Source organism: Eretmochelys imbricata, chromosome 1 (genome assembly GCF_965152235.1).
Source record: "Eretmochelys imbricata isolate rEreImb1 chromosome 1, rEreImb1.hap1, whole genome shotgun sequence".
Lineage (NCBI taxonomy): Eukaryota > Metazoa > Chordata > Testudines > Cheloniidae > Eretmochelys > Eretmochelys imbricata.
Window position 1 is genome coordinate 264,267,128 of NC_135572.1, and position 15,790 is coordinate 264,282,917.

At 40.8% G+C, this 15,790-nt stretch overlaps 1 protein-coding gene across 2 annotated transcripts in view; it reads right to left on the reverse strand.

Moving 5' to 3' along the window:
- RBFOX2 (RNA binding fox-1 homolog 2) overlaps positions 1-15,790 on the reverse strand; it is a 249,488-nt gene that overhangs the window by 21,395 nt on the left and 212,303 nt on the right. For both annotated transcript variants that reach the window (XM_077829280.1, XM_077829289.1), the window contains exons 5-8: positions 15,544-15,597; positions 5,179-5,271; positions 2,455-2,515; positions 4-57 (exon numbers count right to left, since the gene is read on the reverse strand). In XM_077829280.1, coding sequence (XP_077685406.1) covers positions 4-57; positions 2,455-2,515; positions 5,179-5,271; positions 15,544-15,597 — 262 coding nt within the window. The remainder of the gene's footprint in view (positions 1-3; positions 58-2,454; positions 2,516-5,178; positions 5,272-15,543; positions 15,598-15,790) is intronic.

Below are 15,790 nucleotides of genomic sequence, written 5' to 3' on the forward strand. Positions count from 1 at the left end.
TACCTGCGTATAACTCGGGGCCGTACACTGCTCCAACCACAGGGCTCAATTTCCAACCTGAAAGAGCAAAGATGGCAATGAGTGCTGAAGTCCATACCAGGAAAAACAGTGGAAAGGGTGTGGGAGGAAAATGAGCCTTGCATGTGAAACTCAGCTTTAGGCACTTCTCCCATTACTGCTTCCACCGAGGTCCCTGTGCTTTTGAACAGAGGCAAACTACCTTTCCTAATGCCAGTGTCCAGATATAGACTGTTATATGGGAGGTATAAGCAGAACACTAGCTGATCCACTGCATAGTAACCTCTGGTGTAAGCTATAAGAAACAAAACTGAGCAGAAAGCCAACTGCCTTATACATATATTCACTACAATCCCCATAGTTGGCCCACAAGTCGCATTCTCTCTGTGAATCTTCCTGTCAGTTCTTATTATTCTATATGTTCATTGGGAATCTTGAAGATTCTAACTATGTCTAAACCACTGGCTCAATCAGTGATCTCAGGCAAGTCACTTTACATCCCAATGTCTCAAATACACTAGCTATGATATTTACTGGAGTGTCACTAAAGACAGCATGGCAATTGAATGGCGATTTCCCAGGTAACTGAATCACACAGAATATGTTGCACAAAAGTATTTCAAAGAAACAAGTTTGTTCATTCCACGTTTTCTCTTCTCAGTTTTATTTATATTTTGCTGCTTTCTCCATGTTGCATCCCCCAGATGCAATCTTTCCCAGAGAATCATTTAATATAATCTGTACAATGGGCAAGTATTGAAAATCATCAACACAAATACACAAGAGAGCAATGGTTAAATAAGCTAATAATGAACCCGGTGAAAAGCCTGCCATTGTAGAATGGACATGAACTGAGGCACTTTTCCCAAGTGAGCAGAGCTGGAAAACCTGTTTGTCTCCACCCATACAAACCAAAAAGGGAAGAGAACTGGGATTAGAGTGGGCCCTTTAAAATGATCAGGTCTGATTTCCACAGAAAAGTCTTTACTTTTTAGGGCAGGCCTCATCTATTTACTTAGTTATCATGCAGGTTTTACTAATAAATATCACATATCCTTCCTCCACAGGAGTCCTATGAAACTTACCACACTTTAACTACTCAGCCCCATCTTTGAGGTCTTACAAATCACCTTTCTGGTGTGATTTGATCACAGCCCACCAATGTCACTACTTAATATGCTGGGGTGTAATGCTGAATGATGTAATGCACACCCTCTTTGCAGCACTGGGCGTATTACCTGTGCACTGCCAACTTTGTGAGCAAGAGATTAAGATGATGGGTGCTAAGATAAGAACCTGGATAGACAGACATGGATTTTAATTCCCAAACCTAGTCTCTCTCACATGGCAGTGAAAAGCACTAACTAGTACACTCATAAACTGCCCAAATACCATACACCTTTACATTATTTTAACGTAGACTTTATGGGTTGACAAACCAAAAGGATGCTCTTGCCAGTCACCCTGGTCTACATGTCATTACCATGTAACCCTATACATTCTCTGTCCCTATTCACTGAGTAACACAGCACAACCACTTTGCACTTCCATAGTGACTTCCCACCACAGGATTTCAAAGCTCTTTACAAACATTTATTGAGCCTCACCACACTTGGGAAACTGACACACACACAAATTAAGTGACTTGCCCAAGGGTACATAGTAAATCTGTAGACGAGGCAAGAATAGGACCCAGATCTTCTGATTTCCAATCTTCTGTTTTAACCACCAACCCATGCTCTCTCACTATCTACTGTATGTTTAACTTGAAACTGCACAGAAGCTGTTTGGGAACCTTTTCAGTGCAACTGGGGACCATTCACTATGTTCCAGGACAACTTTGTGTACCTCAGTCTGTCCCAGGACAACTTTGTAAACTCCACATTTAATTTCACTGGGGGGTGAGATTTAAAATATACAGCTTCCAGTATAATGGTGCTCAGTTCTCATAACGCAACATGTGCACTGTATAATAAGAATATTGCTGTTTCTATACTATGCTACATAGAGTTGCTGCAGAGAGATTGGTAGACAACAGACCCAAGACTTCTAATCAAGACAGAGTTCTTCACTCCACAAAACAGCTGAGTCATTCCTTATTCAAGTTCCTTGGAAAACTGTTGACAATAGGCAAGTTCTGTGAAAGACAAACTGTTTGGTGCCCCAGCTTTCCTGGCTGCAAGGAGAGAGTTATATTTACAGCTAAAAGTAAGGCCCAGATTATTTTAAAAATGAGCTCCTAAAGGTGGGCTCCTAAATCCACAATTAAGCATCTAAATAAGTGACCTGAGTTTCAAAGGTGCTGAGCAGCCAGAGATCCCGCTGTAGTCAAGGAACAATGAGACCTTGTAATAAGGTCTTGAATTTGAGGCTGTAGAGTTTGTCATCACACCTGAAACCTTTCAGGTTAGGATTAGCGCAAACATTCTCTCTTACCATTTGCATATGGCGTGACCATCTTCTTATTGGTCATCACTCGCGCTGTTGCGTTATTCACCTAAAAGTAAGAAAGGGGTGGGGGAGGAGAGGGAAGGAAGCACAAGACGTTAGGGAAAATTATAACTTCCTCTCCAATATCACATACCCTATACATCTTTGAGCAAAGAAATCAAACAGCTACTTTTATAAAAATGTAAGATAATTTAAATTACTATTAGAAGTTGTCATTTAATTGTAAACATTACAGCTAATTGTGGCACTTTATGCATTTAAACAAAAGGCCAACGAGAGTAAAGTTGGGATTCTCAGACATCCTGCCACCATTAAAGCACACTGGGTATCTGCAGCTCACCAGTTGGATGGGCAAAAATCTAATCTCAGTCCCACTGGAGTGGTAAGGACGGTGATCTCTGCAGCTGAGGCAGAGGACAAACAAAGCAGGTGATGAATAAACTAGCTTCTTTTAGAAGCCCACCATTAAATGTGCTAGACCACAAACATCATAGACAAACAGGTCTTCACGAAGAAGAGTAATCTGGATTCCAGTTGTCTTGGATTTAATCTCTCTAGGCCAAGAGAGACTTTTGGAATCCTATGAGACATTGGCCTTCAACCTAGTTTCAAGATGCCCTTGGGTTACTACTTTGTTTATCTCCAATTTTAAAATTCTCACAAAAACCTCCTAAAATAAAATGCAGGGGTGTAGATGGGTCTCCTGGTTTCCCTGTACCCTCCACCCTCTTTACAGAGCTCCGTATAGTTCCAAGCATTCTGAGTGCTACAGCAAGTGGGTGTTACAGCAGAGGTGGTGCTGCTAAAGAAAGGATGGATGGGGTTTGAAAGCCAAGTTACTGCAGCCCTGTGTCAGACACAGCCTCAGAGTTCTTGCAAGGAGGGTGAAGCTTCTTAGCAGGAATCAATGATCTGTCAAAATCTCAGGCCAGAATGGAACTGAGAGGCCAGAGGAATGAAAGAAGCCTGCCTTAACGAACCCTTTGGAATTTATGGAGTGGTGAGCCTGTGCAGGCGAGGGGAGCCTGGAACCACATTTACTCTAGTTTTGGCCCAAAAACAATATAAACATTACACATTTAAAAAAGAAAGAATGGGAAACAACAATGATGAGACTGAGAGCATGCAGTTAAACACACACAGATAAAAGAAAGGGAAAAAAAACAATTGATTGGGGGGGAAGGGAGGAGAAGAGAGGGTCTCACAGACAATCATTAAGATGGAGCCAGTGCCTGAAATCAGCTGCTACAGCAAAGTGCAACACAAGCACTTAAAGGAAAAATTGCCAGAACCAATCAGAAACCACCAGTCAGCAAAGAGAGACCAACAGCTGCATTTAACCGAGTAAAGAAATAAACTGGGGAGGGAGGGCATGTGGTGGAGGGGCGCGTAGAGAGAGAAAGAGAGAACAAACAATCACAGCTACAAATAGGTCTGGGAAAGACAGAGCAAGAGAAAGAAGGGGCAGGAGAGAAAGAGGAGGGGATGGGTGCATTAATAAAACCAGCCAAACTGGAGTTCAGTAACTCTGAGTAAGATGTGCAAGGGGAAATCACCATGAAGTCAGTAATCAAACAGCTCAGACTGCTACAAAACGATACGTACATCCAAAGTCCAGGCGGCATTACTCAACAGCATTGAAAATAAAAGAGGGGAAAAGGGAAAGGAGGCGGGTGGGGACAACAAGTCAAATCACATTTTGTAGTGTTAATGTGAGATGGCAGATGGATTTTTTTCTTTCTTATTTAATTTTGTTTTTGTAACTTTAAGAAAAAATTTAAAAATACAAGCTTCTTCTCCAGTGCTTTTGTTTCACTTACCGCCAACTCGTACCATCGCCAGCATTGTGTATAGTTACCATGGAAAGAGTGAGTCAAGTGAAGGGCCCTAAACGCTAAACCATCGAAAAGGGAAATAAAAAAAACAAAAACAAAAAAAAAGCAAAATATGCAGACATCTTACTCAAAACGGCGGCTTTTATGTTTAATATTTTTTAATATTTAGTACTTTTTTGTTGTTGTTGTTGTAAAGAAAGAGGGAGAAGGGGAAGGGGCCAGTTAGCCTTCAACAAGGTGGAACAGAAAATTGGTGAGCACCATGCAATGGCCCCATATGTAGCTACTTTGGCCAGCCACTTAACCCTTCTATTGAGAGCTCTCCTTACAGGAAGTTTTAAGAGTTAACTTTAATTGACTGCAGACAGATCAAGAAGGCAGCAATAGCAGCCCAATTAGTGCCTCTTCCCCTCTACCCTGCCCTCAACATCAGCTCACACTCATATGAAGGAGAACTGGCCTCTGAGGAAAAAGGATACTTGCTGGCCCCCTGCTTTATTGTCAGACACAGAGTTAGAAATCAGACAGTACTTTTTTAGTTACTTTTGTTCAGGCCTGATAACAAACAGGAAATCGGAGCCTCACAAACTGAAGCAAAGGAAAATCAAGACAGCAGAAGGGCAAAAATTTGGAGTGGGTGGGAAACAAACTTAAAAAAAAAAAGAAAGAAAAAGAAAAATACTCAAAATCAAAGATTTTTTTGGGAGGGGATGTCACTTTTGTACACTTCAGTGCAGTGGGGTGAAGGACACAGAGACACAAACACACGCACACACAAGACAGGGATCCAAATGTGAAATAAGTGAGGCAAGACACAAAAAAGAAATAAAAAGAATAAATATAAAGAAGAAATTGAATTACTGAAGACATGCACCTCGATTTTACGGCCCTCTACCACGGTGCCGTGTAATTTCTCCCTGGCCCTGTCTGCATCAGCACTATTCTCGAAAGTTACGAACCCGAATCCCTGCATGCAGCGGGAGAAGGGGGGAAAACATGCACATCGTTATATATTGAAATACTGATCTCTAGGTAAATAGAGAAAAAATATCACAGTATGAAATTGACATCAGCACAACTCAGCAATACTCTCCTAGAGTCACATAGTTGGTTCATGCATGTTTCATAAATAAAAGAAATTCAATTCAATAAAATAAAGGAATTTTAATCAGAATATTAAATAATAATAAATAATAATAATAAATAATAATAATAATAATAATGAAAAGAAAATGTAAAAGCAATTGAGGCCAGACCAAAAAAGAAGTACAAAGTTACTCGAGACAAATTTTCTTAAAGGTAAATCCTAGGCCCTACTCTATTCTGATGTAGAGAAGCTGGTGAAGCCCAAGCTGGACATTTCATGCCATTGCCAATTAATGCCTGTGCTACTTTGTGGACCTTTATTTGGTATTGAAAGGCACCTGCTAGTTTCAACAGTCTCTTGCAAGAGAGAGGTGTGGGTTGAGTTAAGGATTGGGCACCAGGAATTCCTGTGTTCTGATCCTGGCTCCTACATTGACACCACTGTAGCTATGGGCAAGTCACCCTCTCTGCTTCACTTTTCTCATCCGTAAAATTGGTACAATAATAATATTTACCTACCTCAGATAATTGTTGTGAGGATTAGATGTTTGTAAAGCCCAGTGTAAGGTCTCCAGGGCAGAGATCATGTCTACCTCTATGCCTGTACAGTGTCTAGGACAGGCCCCTAATGCTAACTCAGACTTCTAGGCAGTACCAAAATATAAACATGTAAAGCACTATATATTATTGTCAGAAAAAAGCAGTGTAAAATTTTCCCTCTGTGACTGCCATATCAAATCTATATAGCATAATAAGTATGAACGAGATTTCTATGTGCATTAATGTCATAGGCCAAGACAGGATTTAGCTGACATCCCCTATCTAACAGCTGCTTCCCTCCTAACTCATTTACATACCTAGACTACTATTTTAACAATTCCTACTTCAAAGGGGTATCCCGGTTTCTTCTCAACTGTGTGTAGAGACAAGTGGGACCACTAGGTGGGCTTGAACGCTGAAGCTGGAGAAGAATGGTTTTACATTGGCCTGTTGGCAGGGGCACCGGAACAATTTATATAGTGGGGGGGCTGAGGGTCACTGAACCAAACTGTAAACTCTGTAGATGATGGAAACCACTTCAAGCCAGCACCTATGCCTATTAGGGTAACTATGGTGGCCCAAGGGCTATTATAACATCTCCTTACATGCAAAGCCCTTGGTCTACTTAGCCCAGGCCACCCTGAACACACATACAGAATCTCTTTCCTAAGAAGTCTCCACTCATTCAATCATAAAACAGTACAATGTACGACATCACACTGAATCCTATGGGGATGAACTGCACTGTCACATGGATGGACTAACATGACTAAATGAACTAGGAATTTAACTAGCAGCAAATGATACATTCTAACAAACAGCTCTGATGATTTGGACATTTTTAATATAAAAGTCTAGTGGTCAGGGACCAAGGTGAAAATTTCACCTCAGATGGCTTTTAAGATCTTTTATGAACAGGAGAGGGGTACATAGTTTCTGTGGCTTGGTATAAAATGAACACCAGTTGTGCACAGACAGTAATCTGTGCTGGAACCACCCTGGGGAGCAGGGAGAACAAAGCTTGTGTTTGATTTAATGGAAAAAATTATATTAAATAGAGACCCAGGTAATGTGAGTGATGTAAGACTATGTCTCTGCAGGGAAAAGGCATCTCGGCTCTGCAGCCCCCTTCCTCAACACATGGGCTGAAGTGGAGTAGCAGCATCTTGATTTCTAAACAGGCTTAATGGCAAGAGGCTAGTGGGCCATCATTTTACAAGAGCTTTTTAAGGTTTTATAATGAGAACCTTCTAAGGTTTGAGCTATTTGCCATTCCAGTAGCCTTGTGCATAGTAGCCCTTATCCTTCACAACTGGATTTCCAGTACATTTGTAAAGCAGGGTTTTTTTGGCAGTGTTGGTTGTTCTTTTGTTTTAAGATCAAGAAAAAAAATCATAGTTAATGATTAAATTGTTACGCTAGCTTCTGTAAGAGAATCTCATGTCTCCTCTTACCCCAGGAATCTAAACTTCCAGCCAATTACATTTTCCTGGTTACTAAAAAAATAACAAACTATATGACTAACAAGCGTCTCCCTTTTCAAAGCAGTTTGAAAGTGTGTTGCTGAAATGAGTCAAATTTAGACCACATGGGGGGCAGAATCAGGGATGACAAATTAGTCTGAATTGATAAAACCCTCTTGAACCTTGGCTCAGACATGCTGGAGCTGAGCTGGCTGCCAAGGGAGGCTAGACCATAGGTTGCCTTTAAAGGCAACTTGTGAAGGTGGGAAAGTTATGGTTGTGCCCCTCTTTGCTCCTTTATGGTGTATAAAGGCAGCCTGAAAATTTGTTGTAAAAAAGTTAAAAATAAAAACTTGCTTTTTCATTAAAAACATCTGTAATTAACTGTCCTGGAGTTTATGAAGAGAAGAGAATTGAAGAAATTATGACATCATAAATTACATAAAACTGATCAACAGGGAAAAGGGATTTTTATGGCTTGTCTATACACAAACTGGAACCAAAATAACTACACTGGTTTTACTTCTAGACAGTGTAAATCTGCATGGGGACACTTATTTTGGAATAAGAGTACCCTATTTCAAATGAACTTAAGTAAAAACAAATTTGAAACCAACAACTAATATCAAACTGGGGCATTCATTCTAAAATGAATGCCCACAAACAGACTTACACCAAAATAACCAAAGGTATGAATTAAAACGGATTTAGTTATTTTGGTTCCAGTTTATGTACAGACAAGCCCTCAGACTGTATCCCTCTGTTGACACCTATTTAATTTCAATACCCAATTAACTCTTTGGAGTATGGATGGTGTTAAAGATTCAACACCTATGCACCCTCCATTAAAGCGTGAGACCACATGAAGCACATCTGAGCCTTCCAACTAGTACTCCAGAGGCAACTTCTGTTGGTCCAATAAAAAATATTATCTCGCCCACCTTGTCTCTCTAATACCCTGGGACCAACACAGCTACAACAACACTGCCTACAACTACTAGTCCAGTAAAACTAGACCAGACGTACCTGACATTACTACTATTTCTAAGGTTTAAAAAAAAAAACTTGCAGAACTTTTATTTTCTTCATTTGTTTTAAAAATTTCCATGTGGGAGGAAAAAAAAGCACAAAACTGATTTTTAAAAATCCTTTTTAAAAAAGGTGACCTACAAAAGAATGGAGATTATTTTGTACCTAAATGCATTTATAACAGTCTTCTTTTTCCCTCCCTGGTAATTTCTGCTCACACACAAGACTGTCTGCTTTACAAAACAATACTTGTTTCAAGCAAAAAATATTTGCTAACCTGGATCCACAATGGGCAAAGGCTCTCCTTACCTCAGCAGGCAGAGGGCCAGATCCAGGGAGGATACAGGGCTGGGTCAAGAGAGATCTAGGGTTTTCTAAATATTACAAGCAGACTAAGTTTAATAGGACTGTTATGGCTTTCCACCCCAAAGTCAACCTTGCCAGTAGCTCAACCACCAGTAGGAAATAAGATCAAGCTTAGACAGTACTGGGTACCCCCAAAGAAACCTCTCTGCAACATTTGAGCAATCTGCAGCCCAACAGTATCCCTCTCTTTTTCCCCAAAGGCTTGTTTGTGGGCCCTGAAGAGACCGAGTAACTGTCACCCTTTTAGTCTGGCCTCAGATTCTGCAATAAATAACAAGCAACAGGATGAGCGGTGTAAAAAAATAGATAGGTAGAGATATATAGTCTTTGAATGTTTCCATCTCTGAAGAATGAGAAAGAAAATTTACCATGTGACCGTAAAGGGAGAAATCAAAAGCAGACGGTTCTCCTGGGTGTGGCCAGAACACAGAAATTAAAACAAAACAAAAAATAAAACAACAAAAAACAGAAAATAAAAACCAAAGGAAACTAAACCAGTCCCTTGAAATCCATGCATTGTTAACTCTTTGTTTTCCACTGTGCTTAGAACATTCACCTGAGCAGCAGTAATTTTGTCTTGTGTTGCTAGAACACAAAGCCTCTGAAGGGCATTTCCTTAATTTGCTGCTACATTCAAAAATTAATTTTTTACCAAAAATAAGTTGTTTTTCTGAAAATAAACCCTCTTTATAGATACAGTCAAGACACAGAAGCATAGAGACATGGCCAGGAAAGTCCAGCAGTATGGGCTGTCTGCTTCCAAGGCTTTAGGAAAGATTAGGGGACCTTTCACCTTCCTCCATAATCCACCTGAGATGAGTGATTGGAATGCACCAACAGCAACAGAGCAGGAGATTCAGAAACAAGCACACACTGTTTAAAGAGTGTACGCACATTCCCCAAACCCTGCAGGAGGAGAACGGTAGAACTTCTGATCAGTAAGGAAAATCAAACTAAGGGCTTGTCTACAAGCAGAATTGCACTTAGGTGTGATTTTAAATGGATTTAGTTAAACCAGTACACAAATGGCTGTGTGAACTCTCTTATTTTGTTTTACGCCAGACTTTGCTCAGTTTCTCTCAAACTGATTATGAATTGGTTTAAACTAAGCTGAAATTAGTTACTGGTAAGCAGAAATAAAAGTGTGCACACCAGGGTTTGTCCGGGTTCAAGACTGTGCGTGGACAAGGCCTAAAATTGTAGCTAGACAACTCGGGGGAAAGATCTTGGCTACATCTCTTTCATTCTAAGTAATTACTAAGGACCTTGCTGACAAAAGAAAGTGGCAATGATTTAACTTGTCTGTTTTTAAACCAATTTAGTTCAATCAATACAAACCTGTGTGGACACACTTATTTCAGTTTAGTAAGAAAATAATAATGCACTATGTCTACGCTGGCACTTGGTCGGTGAAACCTTTGTCAGTCAGAAAAAAACACACCCTTGACTGACAAAGGTTTCACCGACAAAAGCGCTGTGTGGACAGCGCTATGTTGGTGAGAGACGCTCTCCCACCAACATCACTACCACCATTTGTTAGGGGTGGTTTAATTATGCAAGCAGGAGAGCTCTCTCCTGCCAGCATAGAGCAGCTACACAGGAGACCTTACAGTGGCGCAACTGTAGCAGTACTGCTGTGAGGTCTGCAGTGTAGACATAGCCTTAGTGACTTATTTTGATTTAGTTTAAATTGACTTAAACCAACATAAGAGTGTCCACACACCTTTTGCACTGGTTTAACTAAATGGGTTTAAAATTACAGCTTTAGTTAAATGGGTGCAACTTTCTTGTTTAGGCAAGCCCTAAGCTAGTGTGCAACCATATTTTTAAAAAACAGGAGTGTGCTTTCTGCAACTATGCTGTGCTATATAAGTTGTATGAACAGCGTGAGATTCTCCTACCCCCGCCCCCAGCTTTCAAGGGCATAGCAAGCAGTAGAGATGGGTGTCTGCTCTACCAGTGTTTTGAAGCTGTTCCTTGTCTTTTATCATAAGGGTGAGATAGCCTCCACTTGGGCTGCTGATGCTGACAGACCAATTCTGAGCCTGAAGTATGGGCAATATTATGATTTTGAATATATGAATTCTGGTGTGGTGCTTCAAGAGGTAAGGAGCTTGATTTTCTTTTCTTAGTTTGTTTTGTAGGTGCACTAATTGTTTCTTCACTTGGGTGTCCCTCTTAAGATTCAGGGCTTGGATGTGGTCCAGTAAAAGGTCTGAAGAGGTGATGTCACCCATCCTCACCTCTAGCAGTGAGGCTCCAGGAGATGTGTTTCAGTCCTTGGGGAAAGAAGAGGTGATGACTGGGTGCTGGAGCAGTGTGTGAAAGTAAGAGGATTTACTTGAGGATAACAGAGGAAATGAGAGAGAGATTTGCACATGAGTGTCCTTTAAGTAATCATCCCTTTCTGGTTTCTCTGGTTTAGATCTCAGGAATGTAGGAGATGCTGTTGCTGCAGCAGAGACTGCCATGGCAACCCTCAGTACTGGAAGTCCATAAAGGGTGGGTGGATGTATCAGTGTGCCTGCTAACTACCTCTGCCTGTTTTCTGCATGAATTGCCATAGGCCAGAACAAAATTTACAGAACGTGTATGATATTTTGCAAAATGTTAAAATGAAACATACAACTACACGGGGGGCTTGAGTGGTGCTGAGCAGAGCCCAGTGTGAATTAAATCGCTCTGTGAACCAGAACCCTGTAATCGAATACTTGGCCAGTAGCCTAGGTCACCATAGTAGTAGTGTGCACTAAGGACAGCTAGCAGCTAAAAGTGGAACTCTATAGATGTGATCAATGTGTATTTCTCCAACAAGCCACAATCCCTTTTGGGGTTAAGCCCCATTGGATTTGCTCCTGTGGATACTACCTTCTCTCCCATAAGAAGTTCAGAACACTCTTCAGGACACAGGGCTAACTCCTTTTTGATGGGTCTGCGTTTCCCTCATAAAAGGCAGCGGGGGACAACATCATTTACATAATTCTAAAATCAATGGCATGTGAGATCTGTACTAAAACTGAACACTTTACTATTTTTTGTAAATGATTCCCTCATCAGCCAATCAGCAGCCAGGATTCCTCGTTCAGAAGCAGTCTTATTTTGTTATCATCATGTGCACAGCTCTGAATGCTGCATCTTGAATGGCTGATGAAGAGAAAAGCACTAAGTTTCCTTCTGGTGTAATGTTCCGTTATAACTTTTGGGAACAGGAAATGGGGGGAGCAAGTCTCAATTAAAATTCTATGGTTAAACTAATATGCAGATGGATTAACTCTGCAAACACACACACAGCTGTTCAGCTGGTATACTAATGTTGGGACATCTACTAGAAGAGGTGCCTCCTCCAACAGGTGGAGCATCGTATACCCTCACCTACTCTGGATATATTCTATTCTTGGTTCACTAAAATGCATGGTGAATTGGGGATGGGAGTGTTGTACCATTTACATGAACTAGAACTTTAATGGTAAACTGTGGGGAATCAAAAACAAACAGCTAGTTTCCTTGGGAACAAAAAAATCCCATTTAAGGGAAATCTGAAGTCATTCTGTTTGGCAAGCTGAAAACCACAAGAAAACCAAGAGGCCTTATGACAGGTTTCAGAGTAACAGCCGTGTTAGTCTGTATCCGCAAAAAGAAAAGGAGTACTTGTGGCACCTTAGAGACTAAATAAATAAACAAATCTGTTAGTCTCTAAGGTGCCACAAGAGGCCTTATAACATTCATTTATGCTTTCGAATGGGTACCAGCACAGCATCAGTGTAAAGACCACCAGAGGCAACAGTGTCATTTTATATAGTCCCAATCAGAGGAGCACTCAGATTAGTTTGGAATCCAAATCATGTGACTAGAGGAAACCACCAGGTGACTTGGAACTAATTCATCCCACCCCACACTTCAGAAAGTCAACAATGCAATTTTTTAAGATAAGTAACACAATCCAGTTGTTGTGCTGTAACTGTATTGTTCAGGACTCAGTTAGTGTATTTCTCAGGTGTTCAGGGGCCACAATCACTTGCCCTGTTGAGTACAATTCCTCTCAAAATGTATAAAAAGATCACCCATCTAAGTGAATTAATGATGCAGAAAGAAAAGTTATCAGTTCATCTCAGGTGGATCCAAAAGGAAGGATATAAGTTGCACATTTTCTCAAATCCCTACATTTACCAATCTTGGAGCAATTTCTGGCAGAGACCTCTGCCATCATTAGACAGGGACAAGAGCTGCTCAGACCATGGAAGAGTTTCCCATCACACACTGGGTGCGGGCAAAACCAGGGATATTTGGGATTTACCTTTATACCTTAAATATTTACCAAACACACATACAAGCTACACCCTTTAGGAACTCTGGGAAGGGGAGGGGAGCACTGAGAACACAGCACAAGGCAGGCAGCAGGAGCATCTGCTTTCAGATTCCCAAGAGAGAGGAGGAGGAGGAGAAGAGAGAGGTTTCATATAATTAGATTACAAAGGAAACCACAGGGCAGGAGAAATGCATTCAGATTTTTAATTTATTTCAAATTTTATTTTGGGGGGGAAGGGGGGGGGAGACCCAAGAGTGAGTAAGGGGCCTCCAGAAAGATCCATTTCCTTTGCTTCACCATCAGGTCACCAAATTGTTGTTTTTACATTATAGCGTGAATACCAGGTGGTTCGTGCATCTATACCCCACTCAGTAACACTTGGGCTTCCCATTTTCACACTAAGTAGGAATAAGTTTGGCATTTTTAAAAAACAGTAATAATTACTTTGGGTAGAGCAGGATGCAAACTCTCATGAACAAATATTCTTTGGGTGTATTCTGGGTCCCATCTCTGAAACAGCAAGCATCAGTTTTGCAACTACTCATTGCTATGAAGTTGACAAACAGCAATAGGAAACTGGATATCCAGAATATTATGTCTTTGGGTTGTTTTAATTTTTAAAATATTTACTAAGAATCCAGGGCAAAATTCTGCAAAAAACTCTTCAGCAAAACATGGGTTTTGTTTTAACTGAAAATCAGAAGCCTTGGGCTCATTTATCTTCTTGCACAGCTAGTGTTCATAATCAGAATTCAAGGATTCACAGAAAATCCCCTATGTTAATATTGTTGAAATGGGAAAGGGCAAGTGTGGGTGTTTAATACAGGGCTGGGGGAGGAGATGGGGTGTGTATGGAGGTGGAAAGGCATATAGAACTGTAAAGCACAAATACTGTGGGGGAAGAGGTATATAGCTCCACAGTTTTTTTGACAGGTCAGTTGGGTTTTTTTTTTTTTTTAAGAGATTACATTCAAAAAAAGCAGAGATTTTGCTAAAGGCTGTTCACAACACCCAAGAGAAATGACTAAAATCAAGGATAATTCACAGACAGCTCTGGCCTACAAACAGAAGAACTATGCAGAGCAGAATAAATATTTACAGATTCAGCCATAGCTGAATGTTTCTGGTAAAAGCATGTAGGATTTACTGTATCTATAAAGAGAAAGAAAACTCCCAAACTAAACTATCCAGAAACCTATTTACCTAGACTGGATTATAAAACACACAGAATGGGCAAAAATGGGTGGAGTGATGCGCTGTTGGGAGTGGGGAGTGAATCTTGGTTCTTTTAGATATAAAACAACCCCTTGCCTGGATTCCAGAGAATACATGGAGAGATTAAGGAATTTTAAAATGCAATTTAGGGAACACATGTGAGAATTTGTAGAGAACCTTGTATATCAGTATATTGCTGAAGGAGCAGTGAGGCCGCATAGTGCTGTGAACTTCAAACCCAAGGGAAAGGCAGGGATTTAAAAATATGAACTGCTTAGCTGGCTTGCATCTCCAAAATCTCATGTGAGAGAGGAAATTTTCATTTTTAATTGAAAATGGGAATCGTAGCACTGATTAAGTCAAGCATAGTATAGACATGCACTGTGCAAGCTTCCCCCACAGAGCTCTGCCAATGCACCTTGATCCTGACCTGCAACACTCCCTGCTATTCCAGTGCTGGACCTCCTGGGCAGAGAGAGAATCACATCAATTTGTCATTGTGATGATCTTGGTTATGAGATGAGACCCAACTGCCAGTTAGGACAAAGAGCCCTGAAATTCACTACATTTGACCTGAGCAGCATTTGAAGCCTGGACTCCAGAGAGGTAAATTAGCATCAATGCTGAACAAAACCTCCCTTTTGATGCATCTTAAAGGTGAAAATAGTTGCGCAAATAGAAATTCAATGGGGAAGGGTTCATATTGGGGGAAATTGTGGGTACTTAATTTAAGCATTAGATGTCTCTGTCAAGAAAGGTCAGTATTTCTCACAACAGCCTATTAAGTTTTCAAAGGCGAGGAAAAAATTCCTTGCATATGTGAGATATTCCAGTTACTCTCAATAAGCACTTTTTTATGTAATAAAAACCATTTTATGGATATCAATACATAACACGTAGTGTCATCTTGTCTTGCCTTCCCCAGAGAACACCACATTGCTCTGCAGTGAAGAGGGTTCAAATGACTCCCTCCTTCCTCACAGGGTTGGGGAACCTGATCTCTCATTATAGAGAGGAATGTTTGGGAGCATTTGGATGTGCTGCCCAGAATTGGCCATGCTCAGATTCTGGAGTTAGAAGAAGCAGGAGAGAGTCCCAGAAATAGCTTCTCCATTCCCCCCCATCATACCAGGTCCTCCTGATCTCCGCAGAGCATGTTATTTGGCCAATGAACTGCCTATTTCTCTGTGCAAGCAAAACAACAAGAGAAACTGGATATAGAAACAGGACTTACCTTGGAGCCACGTTCATTAAAGATTATCTCTACATCAAGGATTTTGCCGAACTGCTGCAGAGAGACAAGAGAAGAAAGATTTATTCCTTGCTAGCCACTTTCCCCCTCTCTATTTTTGTCCTCTTTACACATGAAAGAAGGGAGGTGGGAATCCTTCCATTTCTGACTCAGAAGTGAGAGCACTAAATCCCAGGGACAACCCTAGGGCTGCCCCAATTCTCTGGGGCCCTCAGACTCTTTCTCGGTC